At 43.6% G+C, this 19141-nt stretch overlaps 1 protein-coding gene across 2 annotated transcripts; it reads left to right on the forward strand.

The window, feature by feature from the left end:
- The first annotated feature begins 789 nt into the window (after positions 1–789).
- On the forward strand, positions 790–18750 carry PTGER4 (prostaglandin E receptor 4). 2 transcript variants are annotated; one of them, XM_059173865.1, is made up of 3 exons: positions 790–1369; positions 1834–2755; positions 17927–18750. In XM_059173865.1, the coding sequence occupies exons 2-3, from the start codon at positions 1877–1879 to the stop codon at positions 18032–18034; spliced, it is 987 nt and encodes a 328-aa protein (XP_059029848.1). In that variant the 5' UTR covers positions 790–1369; positions 1834–1876; the 3' UTR covers positions 18035–18750. The 2 variants fall into 2 exon arrangements, with proteins under 2 accessions (XP_059029848.1, XP_059029847.1); XM_059173864.1 differs by lacking the exon at positions 17927–18750 and adding an exon at positions 12409–14299 and having other exon boundaries at positions 793–1369.
- Positions 18751–19141: the final 391 nt, after the last annotated feature.

The raw sequence follows: 19141 nt of genomic DNA on the forward strand, positions 1-19141 counted from the left end.
GAGAGGCGGCGGTCCCGTCTCTCGGGCGCTATTTTTTTTTTTTTTTAAACCCGGGGATGCCCGACAGAGCGATGCGCACAGCCTGGGCACTGCCAACCAACTACTTTCCTGGACCGACTGTAATTACTTTTGGAGGACAGATTCTCCGTTATTTCCCCCGCCCAAGCGTGGCACGCGACAGCCCATCCACGCCCTCGGTCGCGTGCGCGCTCTTTCCCGACTTGGAACCCCGGGCCACGCGCGCGCACGCACCGCTCCTCTCCACCGTACCCCCCCGGGACCGCGCGCGCGCGCACACACACCGATGGGCCGCTCTAAGGTGGCGTTCTAAAGCTGTCGACCTCCCTTCCCAGCACCCAGGTGTGGAGGTCCACGTGCAGAGGTGCGAGAAATAGCTGACTCGGAGCGGGAGGCAGTGGGGGAGAAAAGATGCTGGCTTCAGAGTTAGTCCCCTCTGCAAGCCGAGTCTGGAGTAGTTCAGAGGGTTCTGGGAGAGCACCAGGGACTCCCGGGGCCCCCGCCCGCGGCAGCACTCTGCACACTAGCCTGAGACCCGCGGCCCCGTCTTCCCGACCCCGGCCCGGACGAGGCGGGGCAAGCTGCGGGCAGCCGCGGGGAGCCGGCCCTCGCGCGCGGCTCGGAGCCCCGCCTCCCAGCCCCGCGCGCTGCCCCGCGGCGCTGGGGACGGAGAACACGCCCCGCCCTCTCCCCGGCCGGCCAATGGGCGCCCGGGCCGCGCTCTGCGTGTCCCCGCCTCCGCCAGGGAAACTTGGAGCAGAAGAAAAGTTTGTACAGAGGCTGGAAGGGCGAGAGCGGAGCTCGCAACCAGGCAGCCAAGAGGAAGAAGATGAAAGATCCCAGGTCAGAGCCTCAGGCCAAGTGGACGTCAAGCCGCCCCCGGGGCGTCGGAAGCAGCTTCAGTGGCAGCCGCCAGCCCCGATAGCCGCCCGTGCTGCCCAGGGTTGAGGAGGAGGGTGGTCCGAATCCGGGACCGAGGCTCCGTGCCACCTGCGCGCGCGGCCCCACCTGCGCCCTGTCAGCCGGGGGACCGGACCGGCGGGCTCCTCGAAGTTTGGTCCCGTCTTTGAAGGTACGGAAGAAAGAAGAAGAAAGGAAGAAAGAAATCCAAGATCAGATTGCGTTGACCCATCCCGCGACCCTTCTGGTTCTCCCAAGTTTTTGAAAGCTTGCCATTCTGACCCCAGTTCCGGAAAATTGGCAGCCACCGGGACCCGGCTCTTCTCAAAGACAAAGGCTTGGCAAGCTCCACACTGAGCAGGCGAGACTGAGGGCAGGTTAGAGGCGTGTCGTGGATTTCTGAGCCTTGACCCTGGGGTCCTAGCTGCTGCCACCGCCGCGGCTACCACAGGTGAGACGGACTAGGGGTTGGGGGCACTAGGCCGGGAGCGGTGGGCGGGCGCTCCTCCAGCCGGGCCCGGGAGGAGCTAGCGCGCTTTCCAAATTGCCTTCCGTAACTTGTTTTCAGTGAGGATTTTATTGACTCAGAATCTGTCGGGAATAAGCGCGAACCACTCACTTATCCCTAGAGATAGGTCTTGTTCATCTTGGCGGTGGAGAGAGTTGGGCTGGGGGAGGAGGAGAGATTGGCAGTATCAACCGACAAATATTATGGCAGTAGAGTGGTGCTTCTGGCAGGACGTGTCCGGAGCCTTGAGATTTCGGTGGCCGAAGTTGGTAAGTGGCTACAGTCCACCGTGCAGGGTCCAGTCGTTCGTCCTGTCTCATCAGCACAGTGTTTCCTGGGCCTGGGTCTGACACCCGGCAAGGGGTAATTTCTGCTCACCGCGCCTTTGTCTCTCCTGCCATCCCCAGACCCAGCCTCGAACTCCAAGGCTGCGTACCGACGGCCAGCATCATGTCCACGCCTGGGGTCAATGCGTCCGCCTCCTCGACCCCCGACCGTCCGAACAGCCCGGTGACCATCCCGGCGGTGATGTTCATCTTCGGAGTGGTGGGCAACCTGGTGGCGATCGTGGTGCTGTGCAAGTCGCGCAAGGAGCAGAAGGAGACGACCTTCTATACGCTGGTATGCGGGCTGGCCGTCACCGACCTGCTGGGCACGTTGCTGGTGAGTCCGGTGACCATCGCCACGTACATGAAGGGCCAGTGGCCCGGAGGCGAAGCGCTCTGCGAGTACAGCACCTTCATCCTGCTCTTCTTCAGCCTGTCCGGCCTCAGCATCATCTGTGCCATGAGTATCGAGCGCTACCTGGCCATCAACCACGCCTACTTCTACAGCCACTACGTGGACAAGCGGCTGGCCGGCCTCACGCTCGTCGCGGTCTATGCGTCCAACGTGCTCTTCTGCGCGCTGCCCAACATGGGCCTGGGCAGCTCGCGGCTGCAGTACCCGGACACCTGGTGCTTCATTGACTGGACCACCAACGTGACGGCGCACGCCGCCTTCTCCTACATGTACGCCGGCTTCAGCTCCTTCCTCATCCTCGCCACCGTGCTCTGCAACGTGCTGGTGTGCGGTGCGCTGCTCCGCATGCACCGCCAGTTCATGCGCCGCACGTCGCTGGGCACCGAGCAGCACCACGCGGCGGGCCCGCTCGCGGTGCCCTGGGCCCCCTGCCGGAGCAGCGCGGCCGCCGCCTCCCCCGCCCTGCCGCGCCTCAGCGACTTTCGCCGCCGCCGGAGTTTCCGCGGCATAGCGGGCGCCGAGATCCAGATGGTCATCTTACTCATCGCCACCTCCTTGGTGGTGCTCATCTGCTCCATCCCGCTCGTGGTGAGTGGCTGGGAATGGGGCCCTCAGGGGTCCTTGCCCCGCATCCACCTCCCTCCTCTGTCTGCCGCTTCCCTCCTCTGTCTGCCGCTTCCTCTTTTCCCTCTTTGTGCCTTGACAGTGCCTCCAGGTCGGGCCTGGAGTTTCGGCGCTGGACTTCTCACAGCGCAGGCCCAACCTCCTCTTTGACCGCATCCCCAGTGAGATGTAGCAGGTGCTTTTCTCCTAGGCCCCCCAGTTTCTTTCTCCGAAAGCCTGGTTTCCTCTCTCTCCCGGGACAGCCCCTACCCTTCGCTGCCTGACATTGGCCTTGAGCCTTCCGGGAACACCTGACACTGTCAGATGCGGAGGGGAAACCGCTGTAGTGTGAATTAGGTCCTCCACTGTGAACCACAGAAGCCCGAAACCTCGGGGTGGTGATCTCTTTGTTATACACCATTCCTTAGGGCAATGGGGTTTTGGTGCTGTGATTTATGCATTAAGTTTTTTCTTTTGGTTTGTTTGTTTGTTTTGGTAGATTATGTAGAAGTTTAGAGCTAGAGAGACTGGATGTGTTTTGGTCTAGTCCGACGCCCTCACATGATACAGGGCGTGACTTGCTTAAAATAATCTAGCAGAACTATCGTCAGGCTGGACTTCCTGCCTTTACCATGCTATGCATTGCACGTGTGGGTCCCAGTTCCTACTAGGGCATGTCCCAGAGTCAGGTTCTTTCATTCTTTCTTGGGACCAGGAAAGCCAGGATTCTCAAGCCTGTGAAGGGCAGGCTGATGTAAAGGGGTTATTGAATTTGCCTTCTCAATAACTGTGAGAAGTACAGTGCCATCCTAAAGAAAGGAAGCTTTAGAGGTGGTGATCTAGTTATTGCCAAGCCAAAACCCTGCAGCTTGTGATGAACCTCAGACCCACCTGACTCCAAACCCTGTTCACATAATATTACATCATGTCTCACTCCTAGAACATTTCTAAGTTTGGCCTTCGTACAGTGTGTGCATTTGAGTTTTGGCACAGTTCACTTTTGGGACACCGCCTTCTTTAAAATTGCCTTTGGGTTAGCTTTCAAAATGTTATTAACAGAAAGGTTGAAAATGCACCTAAGTTCTCTTCTCAGCCTGTCCTTAAACCAGAGTGCACCAGCAACCGATAGGCTCATGTGCATAACACCTTCCTAGAGTTTCTCTTGAAAGCAACAAGTTCTGGGTTTTTCCATCTCTCAAACACTCCATTTCTAAAAATTCTAAACTACCAACTCAAAAAGAGAGAACTTTTCTTTCTTCGGCTGATTGGGAACAAGAGAAAATAAATTTAATGAGCTATTCTTCCTTTCTTTCTCTTAATACAGTCCAGGGATCTTTCATATCAAAATATTATATCTCTGATAAAAGTGAGTGTAAACAAAAGGAACTTAGATGTGGCTGAGAGCCAGCACACAGTAGCTTCTTGACAATTTGTAAAAAACAGAAATATATATGATGGGCCAGAAGGGCTTTTAAACCGTTCCAGGGTGCAGTATAATTTACCAAGTTAAGTCACACTTGAGCCACATAAATATATTTTACTGTCTGTAATGGCAACTCAGAATACAGTGAGATTTTGGAAGAAACAACCCTGTTCCCGCTAAGGCTCCTTTCTCTGGCTGCTGCCTAATGTTTTACAGTACAATAAATGACAAAGTGAGGGGCTGTTATATACAGAAGAATATCCACTTTAACTGAGAAAACAGAGCTAGTTTAGCAACATGCACATACTTGTAAAATCTGAAGGTAAGCATATGAAGCTGTTGATGACTGCACAGGGACAGGTGAATTGTTTTCTTAAAACATCCAAAGAGGCATAAAAAACTTCATTCATTTTATGGGCTGAAGTGGACCTGCCCCTTTGGTACAGGGGCCATTTATCACAAAGCCTTTGATGTTATTTGAGAAGCTAGAGGCAAGAAACTATAGGAGGTATACTTGTAGTCTGCAAATTAGCCACATTTTAACCAACACATACTATCCACTATTATATAAAGTCAGTAGTTCAGGAGATACTACGTAGTTTTACTCTGTAAATTGAAACTGGCTCAGCTAAGAAGTAGTCATACAGTGAAGTACTTACAAGTCTTTGTAAGTAATAAGGAATCAAGGAACCGTAACTTTGGGGTTTAGCCTTTAGTTCTGGCTACAAAAGTCTAATTTCAGAATCAGTTTAGTTGTAAATTAATGATAAGCAAGGAAGTCATTATCCCACCCACAGTTCTCCTGTTACTGAAAGAGTTAAAAGGGGAATTTACCCATAACTATAGTCTTCCTTGGCTTACTTTTACAGCTTTCTTGTATTTTCATGTTTCTCATATTCAGATCGCAACTGAAGTTTAAAGTTTCTGAACTCTGACTTGTAAAGCCATCGGACCTATCTTCAGTTCCAAGGAAAGTAATAAAGCACCCTTTTTACCTTTATCAAAGCAAGTTGGTTGCTAATCCTATTTGAGGAATATCAAACCCTTCAAAAACAGTTAAAACGCTTTGGAAAGGCTAAGAGAGCAAACAGATCTTACTTGAAGTTTCAGAAAGCTTGACACAGTGTTTGAGGTTTAATAAGCAGCCAAATTTTGTCTTTTGGACACAAGGGGGAAAAAAATTACAGTGGCTCTTAGAGGGCACCTGATACTGAGTTACATAGGAAAAAGTAAATTTTAATTTGTTATCCAAAACACATGTCTTTTAAACAGAGCTTGGAATGGAAATTTGAGAAAGATTGGGAGCTTAATCGTAGATAAAAGAAACTGTGCTAAACTTGAGAAATTTTCTAAAATGAGTCATAATCAATGAACAGAGAAGGTGTTATAAGTACATTCAACAAGGAACGTTACATGACAAGATTTGGTGGGAAGGTGGTTCTTGTCATTTTGCCTATTCTTCCATTTAAAACCAGTCTCTGTTTTTTTTAAACAAAAAAAAGGTGAAGAAATGAGTCTACACTTAAGATAAATAAAAGGGACTGACTTCTTCTGAAATATGCAAACAAGACAACAGCCTCCTATGGTCCCAATGTTAAATACTGTAGCTAGATCAACTTCTGGTGCCCAATTCTGTAGTCACTAATGTTGAGCTAACAATTAAAATCAAATCTTTTGCCTCAGCACTAAACAGTTAATGCCGTAGGATTTGAAAAGCATATTCCCCCTTGCATAGGCAGGCCGATGCCGTATTTACCACTTACTTCCTTCTCTTATTTTCTTTCTTCTTACTCTAAGTGACAAGGATTCATCTCTTTTAGGGGTAGAATGGCCAGTTTGGTTCGCCTTCTGCTTTGGACAAGGAAAACATTGATCTTTAGGAAAATAGCTTCTTGTGAGTGTTAATTTGGTTGTTTCCTATACGCCCGATGTCTCTATAAAGCCTTCACCAGCATTCGATCAAGAAAGATTTATTAGAGCAGAGGAAACGGTGGGAATAGATAGACTTTACTGAAAGCAAACCAGAGTCCCCGGACAGCTGATGGGATTTGGGAGGAAGTACAAATCACAGTTAAAGGAGTAAGAGGAATGCCATGAATTCAAATACTCTTACAGTAGAACCTGAACCATTTGATTATTTTTCAAATAAATTTGGCTAAGTTAAAAACACAGCCATTCCTGAAAGCAGTCTTTTAGTCATAACCCTGGAATTGCGGACCAAGTTGGTGGTAGAACGCTGGACACTGCAGAGTAGCCCATGGAAAGAAGAGATTCCCACATCCAGCATCTCCTCCCAATAGTGCAGAAATCAAGTCTAGCCAGGATTTGCACTCTGCTCCTCAGTCTTCTCAAGGGCACTGAATAATTTCTATCCTTCTGCAACTTGCTGAGGAGCTGTTGGGGGCAGGGGGGTCCCAGTCTCCTGGATTTTTACCACACTTTGCTGACCTGTCAAAGCTCAGTTTTTATGAATATCTGCTAAGATTTTTCCCCCCAAGACACAAAGTGGTTCTTGTAATCGCCCATTAGAATACTGAAAGCTTGAATAGAAAAAAACAAAACAAACAAACAACAACAAAAAAAGTGACTTCAGAAATGTATTTTCAGTGTAGAGACTGACCTATAGAAATTAATTTGCCTACAATAAATGGCTCATTAGTGACCCAGAGGGAAGGGGAATGGAGCTTCCTTACACTGACACTCAGGTAAGAATTCTTTCCACTATCCTTTACTTAAATATTTTTTGTCACTTAAAAAAAAAAAAGTGGTAAGAATTTCTAGTAACAGCTGTGTCAATTTTGGATTCTTCACAGGGCAGTTAGATAACTGAGCACACACAGATAATTCCATTTATGTTCTTGGAACAGAACACACAGCACACACAAACCCTTCTCTAGGATCTTGTCATTTATTAGAAAGCATTTGTACTTTGACAGTCAATGACTAAATCAGTCTCATCAAAATTTCAACATTCTTCAATTAGACATTCCCTGCTAACAGGTTTTTCTTACATAGGAAGGACATGTTTTTGATACCGAATCCTTTAACTATACCCCAAAGTTACTTCTAAACTGTGGTTTTGAAAGTATTCCTGTATTCCACAGTAGCCAAACTTACATGCATGGGCTCCCAAGAAAGCAAGGACACCAGACATGTACGTTATGTGCCAGGCATTGTACGAAGCCCTGTCATCACCTGCACATTCATTATTAGAAGGAACGGGGCCAGGATTTGAACAGAGGTTAATCTGATTCAGAGCGTGTGCCTGTGCCTCTGCAACACACAGCTCTCCTGTCCTCACACCTTGTTTTGGGTTTATCGTGTTTTCTCCAAGTTATGTTCCAGTGCTCCTGAGTCCTAATTTCTGGTCATCTTCAAGCACTTCAGAATATTGTAGTGTCTGCCAATATTAAAGATAAAGCACACGCACAAATCTGCGGCTCCTAAAAGAGATTCACTTTTAAAATTGCAAGAAGTATACATGTTGTTTGTATCCAGTGAACTGTTTTAAGGTGTCTCTAACCCAACCCCCCCGCCAGCCCATGCAGAGGTTCTGTTTTATCCGGAGCACACTCTTCCAACACTGAAAACTGTTTATTTTGACAGGAATTCCAGACAAGCACTTTCACCTCCCCACATGACATTGAACTACTGCTATGGATATTCCCATCTTAATCTGAAGTTTCCCCTGCTTTGGGGAGAGTAGCCTTTAAAGTGAGACAGAGATTGCTAGACTTTTTCAAACCCTATGGAGAACATGGAGCTTTTGTTCATGTTTGTCTTTTTCTCCACCTCAAGTCAATCTCCAATGAGAACATGCTACAAAGGAAAACTGGTTCGTCTTGATTTTTTTTTTTTTTTAATGGTTTGAACACATTTTAAGAATGTTTTGATCTGAACCTGAAATGTTACTTTTCATGCTGGTCTTTATTGCTATCCTGTGGGCTCTCCTTTCCTAAAATGAAATTAAATAACCAGGCTCAGTGGCTTATATTATATTGTAAGCTTGCACAACCGCCGCAACCCTCCCCCTCCACCCCCCACCCCCCTTCCACCTCCCACCTCCCACTCCCAACCCCCCACCCCCCACCCGGCCATGGAACTAAAGTAGGGCTTCCTTCGTTCCCTTAGACACTAGTCAAATAAAATACAGCTTTGGATGAAGGGAAACACAGATTGCTGTGATGTTTCTCATCACCTTGGATTACAAAATCCCAATTATTAATTTTTTACAACTCTCTGGCTTTTCTAAAACATCGTAGAAATTCTAAAATAAAATGCTAACCCCTAATACATTCCTGTAAATAGCTACAAATTTCATTCCTTTTATATCCATTTCAACCTTTCAAAATTTTTTCTCCTTGCCATACTCACCCTGTTTCCTTTGAGGTAGTGGTGGGAGAGGCAACCAGCAACAAAAGATTTCAATGCTAGAAATCTCAGAAATGTAAAGTTCAGAGTTAACCAAGATTCTATTCTGGAAAAGGGTCTTAGAGATGGCTGTGAAAACTTTTATTTAGAGAGAACCTGTAGTGCAAAAACTCCCAGGTGGAGCAACAGCGCCACCTAGAGGCTGCAAGTCTCAAGTTCTCACAGACCCGTCTTGCGGTTTTTTCCTAAAGGCTGTGCACTGGGAAGGTCTGATACTAACAAATTTAAGTCCATTATTTCTTTGACCCTTAGGAACATAGTAGGTGATATGAGTAATATATAAACCTCATGCTTTTTGTACCAATGATTCCATTGTCAGGAAATAATTCTTAAACAGAAAGTCAGCCAGCCTGTAGAACAGAAAAAGCAACATGGAATTCACTGGGAGACGCTGGGGCCCAGACCAGAATTAGCCATTGACTGGGTGGCTTGATAAGTTCCTCAGAACCTTCAGGTCTTGGTAACACTTCATCTGAGAAAAGGCATCTCTAAGTGCCCAAACGCAGCTCATTGCCTCAATAAAGTTTATGGTAAGAAGAAACAAAACAAAAATGCTTTGTTTCACTAGTTTATAAAGATAGACAATCAATCCTGCTTTGACTTGTATCGCTTGTGCAAGCAAGTTTCCGAAAGTCTATTAAGACATCATATACTTCTGTTTATTCTAGTTCACTTTTTATTTAGTTATCTTCCAAAGACCAAGGTATTAATTTTATGCTATTGAGAGCCATTTGGCCATTTTGTTTTATTCTATGAAATTTACAGGACCATAATCCCTTATCTAAAATATTTAGGGCCAGATGTGTTTTAGAATTCAGAATTTCTTGGCTTTTAGAAAACCAGTTAATTAATGTACTGTTTAATATGTAGTTGGGACAATACCTCTGAGGCAAAACACAGGAATACTTATACTCAGTAGAATAAATAAAGTATAAATACCCCCATGGTCTAGTTCAGTTCAGCTTTTACTGCCAAAATAAGTTTAGGTCAGGTTTTGCAATCAAAAAAAAAAAAAAAAAGAAAAGAAAAAGAAAAAAAGAAAGAAAAGAAAAAAAAAAGAGAAAGAATAACAATAAAATAACTGCAAATAAAAAACGAATTTCTTAGAAAAGGACTGTGGACCTATAACTGATCAAGTTCTGAATTCCCGCTAAAGAAGAAATTGACATATGGTTACACCTCACTGATCTAGCTTCATCTAGACAAGTTTCTCATGAGTTCAGTTTCGCAGATTAATGTCACTTGTTTCTTTCAGCATTTTGAACTTATTGTATCTACACTGTTATAAATCTTTCTAAAATATCCCTTCTCTTTCATTCATGGTGATTAATGCACCATGAACATTAATTATTATATGGTATGGTAAAGCAGCATTGTCCTCAACTCTCATTAGAGGTATTTGCCCCTAGTTAAATGGCTCCAGCTCTGCTTTCATGAGTTCTTTCTCCCTTTTTGTGGTTTTTAATGCATCCTTGACTGGGACTACCTTCTTCCTTCTCCCCAAGTTAAAATAATTACTAAAGGCAAGTAATAATTATTAAACAATTGCTCAAGACAGAGGTCAGTTATCTTAAAACTACTCTTTATGTGAAGTGAGATTTTTACATAAAAGATCCTAGTGGAATTAGAAGGACGATTTAGACAACAATACTCTAAGAGTAAATTTAAGAGTGTACATTCGGCAAGTGCTTTTTCCTCTAAGGAATAAAATGTAGTCATCCTTAAGTTTACATAAATCCATGCTCTTTTCAGAAGGAAATCATTTGACGTTCCCAGAAGCTGGCGTATTATTTCATTCTTCTATGACTTTACACATGGAATTACCTCTATTTGAAATGCTATGTCCTTCCTTCTAAATTTAGCAAACTCCCCCACATCCATCAAAAACCCCAGGCAAGCTCCCTCCTCTGGCAGGAGCCTCCAGAAGCCTCCTCTGACACCTTCCTGCCCCCAATCTGGATTAGTCGTGCTCCCCTATGTTCTTCTCCCATTTCATTTAATCACTCTGCAGTCACAGCTGGTTTTCCTTCCTGTCTTCTGCATTGTAGATTATTCTCTGCCTTCAAGAAGTTTGTGGTATTTAATGCAACTTTTTGTGGCCAGACTTACGCAACGCCTAACACACTATAGCTGCCTACTCTTAAATGATTAAATGCATGAAAGAATATATGAGTAAGTGATTATAGTAAGTGCAAAACTTGTGAACTGTCAAAAATAAGACTCCAAAATATTAAACAGGTTGTCAGGGTCTCCTTATGCTCCTGTCATTCATGCGTACCTGTCCTGTCGCGGGCTGCAGACGTGCATTTTGCCGTAAAGCAGTTCAAACTGTGGTAGAACCAGTTTTCTTCCTGACTGGTCTGTGCACAGCTGCTTTCAGCACTTGGCTATTTACTGCCTCAAATGCTAGACAGACACAAAGGAGGGACGGATTCTTTCTTTTTTTTTTTTTTTTTTTTTAGATTGTCTTTATTTGAGAGAGGTGAGAGAGGGAGCACAAGCAGGGGGAGCAGCAGGCAGAGGGAGAGGAAGAAGCAGGCTTCCTAATGTGGGGCTTGATCCCAGGACTGGGGGAGATCATGACCTGAGCTGAAGGCAGTCGCTTAACCGACTGAGTTTTACTGTCTGAGTAACCGACTGTGGCTCAGTAACCGACTGAGCCACCTAGGCACCCCAGAAGGGACTGATTCCGACAGGAGTTCCAGTTAAGATGCACAGAGTGGCAGTTGCTGAACAAAACTATAGTTTACAAGCAGCAGGGAGCCACTGAAGGTTTTGCAATTGAGCAACACAGTTAGATCTGCTTTCTAGACAGAATCCTCTGGTGGCAGTTTGGAGGATGAATTGGCGAGGAGAGGGATTGGAGGTGGGAAAGCCACTTGGGTGGCTGAGGCAATCATCCAGGCGAGAAATGCAGTGGGAGGGAAAAAATTGGAAAAGGTGTTTGAAGGAAGAGTTGGTAACACAGAGAATTAGTATGATCAGACTCTAAAGAGAAAACAGAAACCACTCTCTGGTCATTCTGGATGATATGAGATTCAGATAGTGGTTTAAAAGTTTCCAGTGTATTCTTACTAGACTCTATAATAAAGGAATCTCTGGACTTTTCTGTGATGATTGGATGGTTAGTTACCTTACAAAATCAGCTTCATTTACATATATAAAAAGGCAACAGGAGGGGAGTCTAAGTGGCTCAGTCAGTTAAGCATCTGGCTTCAGCTTAGGTCATGATCCCAGGGTTCTGGGGTGGAGTCCTGCATTGGATTCCCTGCTCAGCAGGGAGTCTGCTTCTCCCTCTGCCTGCCACTCCCCCTCCTTGTAACCGCTCTCTCTCTGGCAAATAAATAAAATATTTTTTAAAAAATTAATAAAATAAAAAAAATGAAAAGGCAACTGGAATAAGGAAAATCAGTGGGTATGGAGGGGAAAAGATATTGCATTTGAATGGCAAAAACTTAAAAGCACTCACAGAAAGGAAGTTAATAAAATGTTTCTTGAGGACACATGTGTCGCCTGTAAATACACTGCATTTTTGTATACCTTCTTTGATCAAGGGAAGATAGTCATAAGATAGTTACAGAAATATTGAAGTCACACTAACTCAAAACAAATGCGATTGCACAACTACCGGTTTTTCTGAGGCTTACCATGTAAGCTGCTCTTTCTTGGCACTTATTAATAGAAAGGAGAGCTGCGAGCTGATATTAGTACGTTAGACACTGATGCAAATATTTCCCCAGCTGATGAGTGACAACACCTAAACATGAGCATCTAATTTATGCAGGTACGGGTGTTCATCAACCAGTTGTATCAGCCACGTTTGGTGCGAGAAATCAGCAAAAACCCAGACTTGCAGGCCATCCGAATTGCTGCTGTGAACCCCATCCTGGACCCCTGGATCTACATCCTCCTGCGGAAGACAGTGCTCAGCAAAGCAATAGAGAAGATCAAGTGCCTCTTCTGCCGCATTGGTGGGTCCCGCAGAGATCATTCGGGACAGCACTGCTCAGACAGCAGAAGGACATCTTCCGCCATGTCTGGCCACTCCCGCTCCTTCCTCTCCCGAGAGCTGAAGGAGATCAGCAGCACATCTCAGACCCTCCTATACATGCCAGACCTCAGCGAAAATGGTCTTGGAGGCAGGAATCTGCTTCCGGGTGTACCTGGAGTGGGCCCGGCCCAAGCAGACACCACCTCCCTGAGGACTTTGCGAATATCAGAGACCTCGGACTCCTCCCAGGGGCAGGATTCAGAGAGTGTATTACTGGTGGATGAGGTTAATGGGAGCAGCAGGTCTGGGCCTGCCCCCAAAGGGAACTCTCTGCAAGTCCCGTTTCCCAACGAAACACTGAACTTATCAGAAAAATGTATATAGTAGCTAAGGAAAGAAATACAGCACTATTTCTGGAAGCATATAAAATCCTGTGCAATAGACACATGAAGGAAGTGTATTAAAGAACATCTGGGCTCTTTAGCACTTTCCAGACAATAAGTGGATTCATAGGGAACCCGTCGTTGGAAGCACATTGCTTTTCACTTCACTATGACACAGGATTTCTGTCACCACTTGATGGCTGGGAAGATCTACCCTCAGTTTTTCTACTTGATAGGAAGATGGCGTAAGTTTTGCTATTTTCGTAACATCCAGAGCTTTGTATCTGGCATACAGCAGAAGGCCAGGTACTGAAGGGCTCTATTCCAATAAACTATAAGGACTATCTTGTGATTTAAGTGTCTCACTAAAGCATGAAATGTGAATTTTATTGTTGTAAATATGATTTAAGGTATTTAAACTATTTTCTTCTCTGTGAGAAGGTTTATTGTTAATACAAGGTATAATAAAATTATGGTAACCTCCCCGCCCCTTCCCAGTATAACCAGCTGAAGCTGCAGATGTTAGATTTTTTTTCATAAACAAATTCAGGCCAAGGTGTAGAAAATACACAGTGAGATTCATAGCTATAAAATAAGATATAAATTTTTAAAAGAGTTTAGTATTATAAGAGGAATAAAGCAAGATACTATTTTAAGACATGAATGTTATAGTCCAGAATATTAAAGTTCTTTCCAACCTATGTGTAATACATAGTGAAAAATTTTTAGTGATGCTACATGTATTTATCCAGAAAACTGTGAGTTCGGAAGAAGCTAACCTGCTGGTAAATATTTTCTACTGTTGTCCCCACTGATACTTTTTAAAATATAACAGATTTTCAAAGGTCTGAATAAAGAACCCATAATTGAAATGTAAAATATAAAAGGAGTCTAAGCAACTTGTTTTCCCTCTTAAAGTGTTCATAGTTTTCCTTTCCTAAGGAATGATCTAGAGTATCCTTTAAAATTTAAGAGGAAGGCAGACTGCCCCATGAAAGCTTTTATTTTGAGATGTGGAAGTATCCCGGAAACTTTAAGAGTTTAACAACATGAGGAGTGCAGAACTGGGACACAGTTCTAGCGGTTCTCTGTAATACCCAGCAATGCTATACACGTTTGGAGGACCTTTCTCAAGGAAATACTAAGCATGTTTTGTTGCTTAAAGTGTTTTTGTGAATTGCTTGGTTGTAATTAAATTCTGAGCCTGGTAGAGATACGGTTTTAAGAAGCAGTTGTACCAACTGAAATTATTTTGGAAATGATAATAAATAAATGCACTCAGTCTGAGTTCCATATCCTCAGTTTTGGAAAACTTGTGTGATTTTTGTTTGTTTCAGGTCATCGTCTACATCCTTTTAAATTGGAATTTTTAAATTATTTTATTTTGAAGTCATGTCAAATTTAGAAAAAAGTTACAACAGTACAAAGCCTTGGATCCACTTAATAGAGAATGATATTTAGAAACCAAGATCTCAGTGTAAAGTGGGCTTAAAATCACATATGGGCGGAGGAGAGTATAGGGGAGACTGTATTAGGCCTAACTTATGGAGAACTCTGTGTGGAGAACCCAAATATTTATTACCAAAAAATCAGGGCGCCTGGGTCGCTCAGTGGGTTAAGCCGCTGCCTTCGGCTCAGGTCATGATCTCAGGGTCCTGGGATTGAGTCCCACATTGGGCGCTCTGCTCAGCAGGGAGCCTGCTTCCTCCTCTCTCTCTGCCTGCCTCTCTGCCTACTTGTGATCTCTCTCTGTCAAATAAATAAATAAAATCTTAAAAAAAAAAAAAATCAGCCTAAGCTTGTGGCCCTCCCAACTTGTAAATCCTCCGAATCAGTGCTTTTCAAACTTGATCATGCAAAGTCCTCTGAAGAGCTTGTGAGAACACTATCTGTAGGACTGGGGTGTGCACATTTCTGAAAAGCCCCTAGCTGACGCATGGTACCAGTATAAGGACACACTCAGAGTAATTCCCTGAAGTGAGGTTGTGACTTGCCATTTGCAAGTTTTTAAAGATATTTTTGGATGATGTCGGGACTCGCATCTTCACAGACCCAAAGGCACAGTGATTCTCAGCTGATTCAGGGAAGCTTAGAGAAAGAACTTCTGGCCCAAGCCTGAGATGTTCTCTTTCCCCATTCTAACCGAAACCTAAAAAACAATGTTTTCAGAGAATATTTTACCTGTGAGAGAGGCTTTCATTCTTCTCCCATGTATATGGACAATGAGACAATCTTTAGATTTGTACATAAATGAAATACATATAATATACCACCCATACTATATATCAGCTGTGTTTATGGAGGAAAAACAAAGCCTCATTCACAAATTAGCATTACTAATACTCAAAGCATAATCTCACTCACACTTTACTTCAGAGGTTCACCATCCAGAATATGGATTCTGGTTTATTCTTTTTTTTTAATTAAAATAAAATCCACATATTATAAAGTTTGCCCCATATTTCAGTATGTTCTCAGAATACAACCATCACTGCTGATCCCTGGATATATCATCCCTAAAAGAAACCACATGCCCACCTGCAGGCACCCCCCCCCCCTTCTCCTCTCTCCTTAGCACCTGTGAACCACTTTATCTATGGATTCTATTTTGGACATAAATGGAGTCACACAATATGTGGCCTTCAATATCAGGCTTTTGTCACTTAGCATATTTCCAAGGTTCGTCCATGTTATAGCATAAATCAGTACTTCATTTCCCTTTTATGGCTGTGTAATACTTCTGTATTTCCTTTTTTAAAAAAAAAAAATTTCTGTATTTCTGATAGTAGCATTTGTATACAAGTTTTTATGTGAACATGTTTTCAATTCTCTATATGCTGGGAATAAAATTGCTGGGTCATATGTTAACTATATGTTTAGTTTTTTGAGGAACTGCCAAACTGTTTTCCCAAGTGCTTGCACCATTTTATATTCCCACCAGCAATGTAGAAGAGGCTCAATTTCTCTGTATCCTCATCGATACATTTTTTTCCTCATTAGTATTTACTGTCTTTTTTTGGCTCTAGCCATCCTAATGGATATGTGATTTTGATTTTCATTCCCCTAGTGACTGATGGTGTTGAGAACCTTTGCACATGCTTACTGGCCTTTTTTCTATCTTCTCTAGAGAAATGTCTATTCAAATCCTTTGTACATTTTTAAATTGGCTTCTATGTCCATATTAGTTTGCTAGGGCTACCATAACAAAATACCACAACCACATGGCCTCAAGCAGAAACTTATTTTCTCACGGTCTGGAGGCTGAAGGCCCAAGGTCAAGGTTCTAGCAGGCTCGGCTTATCCTAAGGCCTCTCTCTTCGCCTTGAGATGGCCATTTTCTTGCTATGCTGTCATATGGCCTTCTCTCTGAACACCTGCTTCCTTGATGTCTCTTTTCTTATAAGGACACTACTCATACTCGGTTAGGGCCCACCCTTCTGAATTATCTGCTTGAAGGCCCTACCTCCAAATACAGCTACATGGGATCAGGGAGAGGGCTTCACCATCTGAATTTCAAGGAGATACAATTCAGTCCATGACAATGTCTTTTGACTGTTACGTCTGGCTTATTAAAGGAAGAGTCGAGGAAGAAAAACTTCAGCGTTGTCCATCATCCATTCCACATTTATTTATAAAACTTAGCAGCTATGTGATATGAAGATAGTTTCTAGTGGGAAACTTGTTCCTGAACATTTAGAGCTTCAAACTTTCTATGCAAGAAAATTCTGATTGTCTGACTGGCTTGTATTAAACTCTTCATGGTCCCAACAGGATATAGTGGACAGATATATCATCTTAACTCCATCTCCTCATCTTTAAGATAATCTAACCAACACGTCGAGTGTGTGAGGAAAGTTGGTGAGACTGGTACAGCTATTAAGTGGTACTTTGATGAGAAGACCATGGAATACAAAAGTTCTTTCCCAAAGGACCCTCTCCATGGTTTCTTATTGGGGTCACAAACACAAGGGTCCCATGGGTCCCGTGGCCCATGGGAAAACCAAGGTACAGTAGTATTTACTGTTAGCTATGCCTTTGGCCTTAAATCTTAATGCAGAAATAGCCACATGACACGAGACAGTCATTTTTCCTAAGCTACAGGCATTTCCCACTTTCCCAAGGTTTGCATTACACCACTTCGCCCTTAACAAAAGACCTACATTAGTATGGTTTCTCTCACCCAAAGAAATCCAAGGAAGACTTTTGCTTTTACCAAAAAAGGTGAAAAGTAAAACTAGCATTCAGTGTTGGTTTCGCATCGAGCCATTCCAGAGGCAGCGCAACCCTGAGCGGCGACAGAGGCCCCCCAATTTCCTGCCCCAAACTGACACTCAGCCTCCTGGTACCAAGCTGCCAGGGCTTGAACTGTGTCTGTGAGTGCCTGTGCTCTATCTGGAGCTCTTCTGTGCACTTGTTGGCAAAATGTGTCCTAGGATATCAAAAAAGTCTAAGGTTATTTTGGGGTTTGAGAAAGCTCAAGAATTTTTCCATACAAATTAATGGTCATTGCTTCTTCACTTCACATCATTTCAACTTATGAAAGTTTTAGCAGCATTGCTTTCCTTCCAGACAGCAGTGAACCTGTCCTTGTGATCGCTTCAGAACAAAATATACCATAAAGTGTGTTCACTTCCACGGCCTTCCCCTTTCCAGCACCTCCAAACCTGAGTCTCAGACGCCGCAAGTATGATCGCAAGGTGGCTCTCCAGATACACAAGAAATGGAACCAGAGAGAAAGAGACTCATAACAAAAGAGCACATTTCATCCTGCTGTTTAGCATGAAGCTGTCCTGGGGCACACCTGGGGCTTTAGCTGCAGGCTGGAAGCACTTTGGGAAAAAAAGAAAGAAAAGATGGTTGGGCCTCTGATTCTCATATCAAATCAATGTCTTTACCGTTCATTCATTACCCTATCTTTACCTTTCTAGGTCACCCACCGCATTCCACAGCATGGGAGCCAACAGAAGAGTCCACCAAACATTCCTATGTCCAGAAAACGTTTAACCTTGGCAAGTCCACACACAAAATCTGAATAATTAGGTCAATATTTTTTTTGGAGAAGGGGTGAAACAAGATTCCATGCAAGGGAGAAGCAAAGAGAATTCGGAGAACAATGATGAAAGAGCCCAAGGCAACAGCCCTGTAGCAGGCCAGGAGTGCGTGCATCTAGAATGAGGCAGGAGAGGGGCTCTAGGATCTCTCCAAGGTTAAAAAAAAAAAATTAACAGATTAGCTAACATCTGGCAATACTGAGAGTAGTATTACATTTCTATTAGGCAGTGAAGGGAAAAACTAGTAATATATATATGGAGAATTACAGAAAAACAACAGAAGTAATTATCGATTGCGTACACAACAAAGTACAAAAAAAGGGAAACTGATAATATCCTAGGTCAGATTAACTATGTGTGATAATTACGTATCTTATTAAATAATTAATATAGATTGAAGCCAAAATGATAATCAGTTTTATGGCAATGGAGACAGAAGTGGTGAATAAATAATATGTTGGGGGGAATGTTAGAGAGCTAAATCATATCCATCTATAAGAAATCAAATTCATGGGGCGCCTAGGTGGCTGTCAGTTAAGCTTTTGCCTTCAGCTCAGGTCATGAACTCAGGGTCCTAGAATCCATCCCCATGTTGGGCTCCTTGATCATCGAGGAGTCCACTTCTCCCACTCCCTTTACCCCTCTACCCCCTGACCCCCAACTCCACTCCTGTGTTCTCTCTCTCTCTCAAATAAATAAATAAAATCTTTTTAAAAAATAAAAAATGAAGAGACATATAAACAGATAAAATGGACTTTTTTTGAATCCTGATTTAATCAAACCATACTATTACTCAATGTGACATAACTGACAAGACCTACAATGTGGCTATTTTAAAACTGAACTTATAATTAAAACCCTCCCCAAAAGAAAGCACTAGGCCTAGGTGACTTCACTTGTTACCTCTATTAAGCACTACTGAAAGAAACACCAAATCTACAGAAACTCTTTGAGAAAAGAGTAGGTAGAAATACTCAATATTTTTACAAATGAACTCAGCATTATCCTGATTCGACAACTACAAGAGAATTACAGACTGATATTCTTCATGAACATAGACATAAAGATCCTTAATAAAATATTATGAAATTA

This window comes from Mustela lutreola, chromosome 5, assembly GCF_030435805.1.
Source record: "Mustela lutreola isolate mMusLut2 chromosome 5, mMusLut2.pri, whole genome shotgun sequence".
NCBI lineage: Eukaryota > Metazoa > Chordata > Mammalia > Carnivora > Mustelidae > Mustela > Mustela lutreola.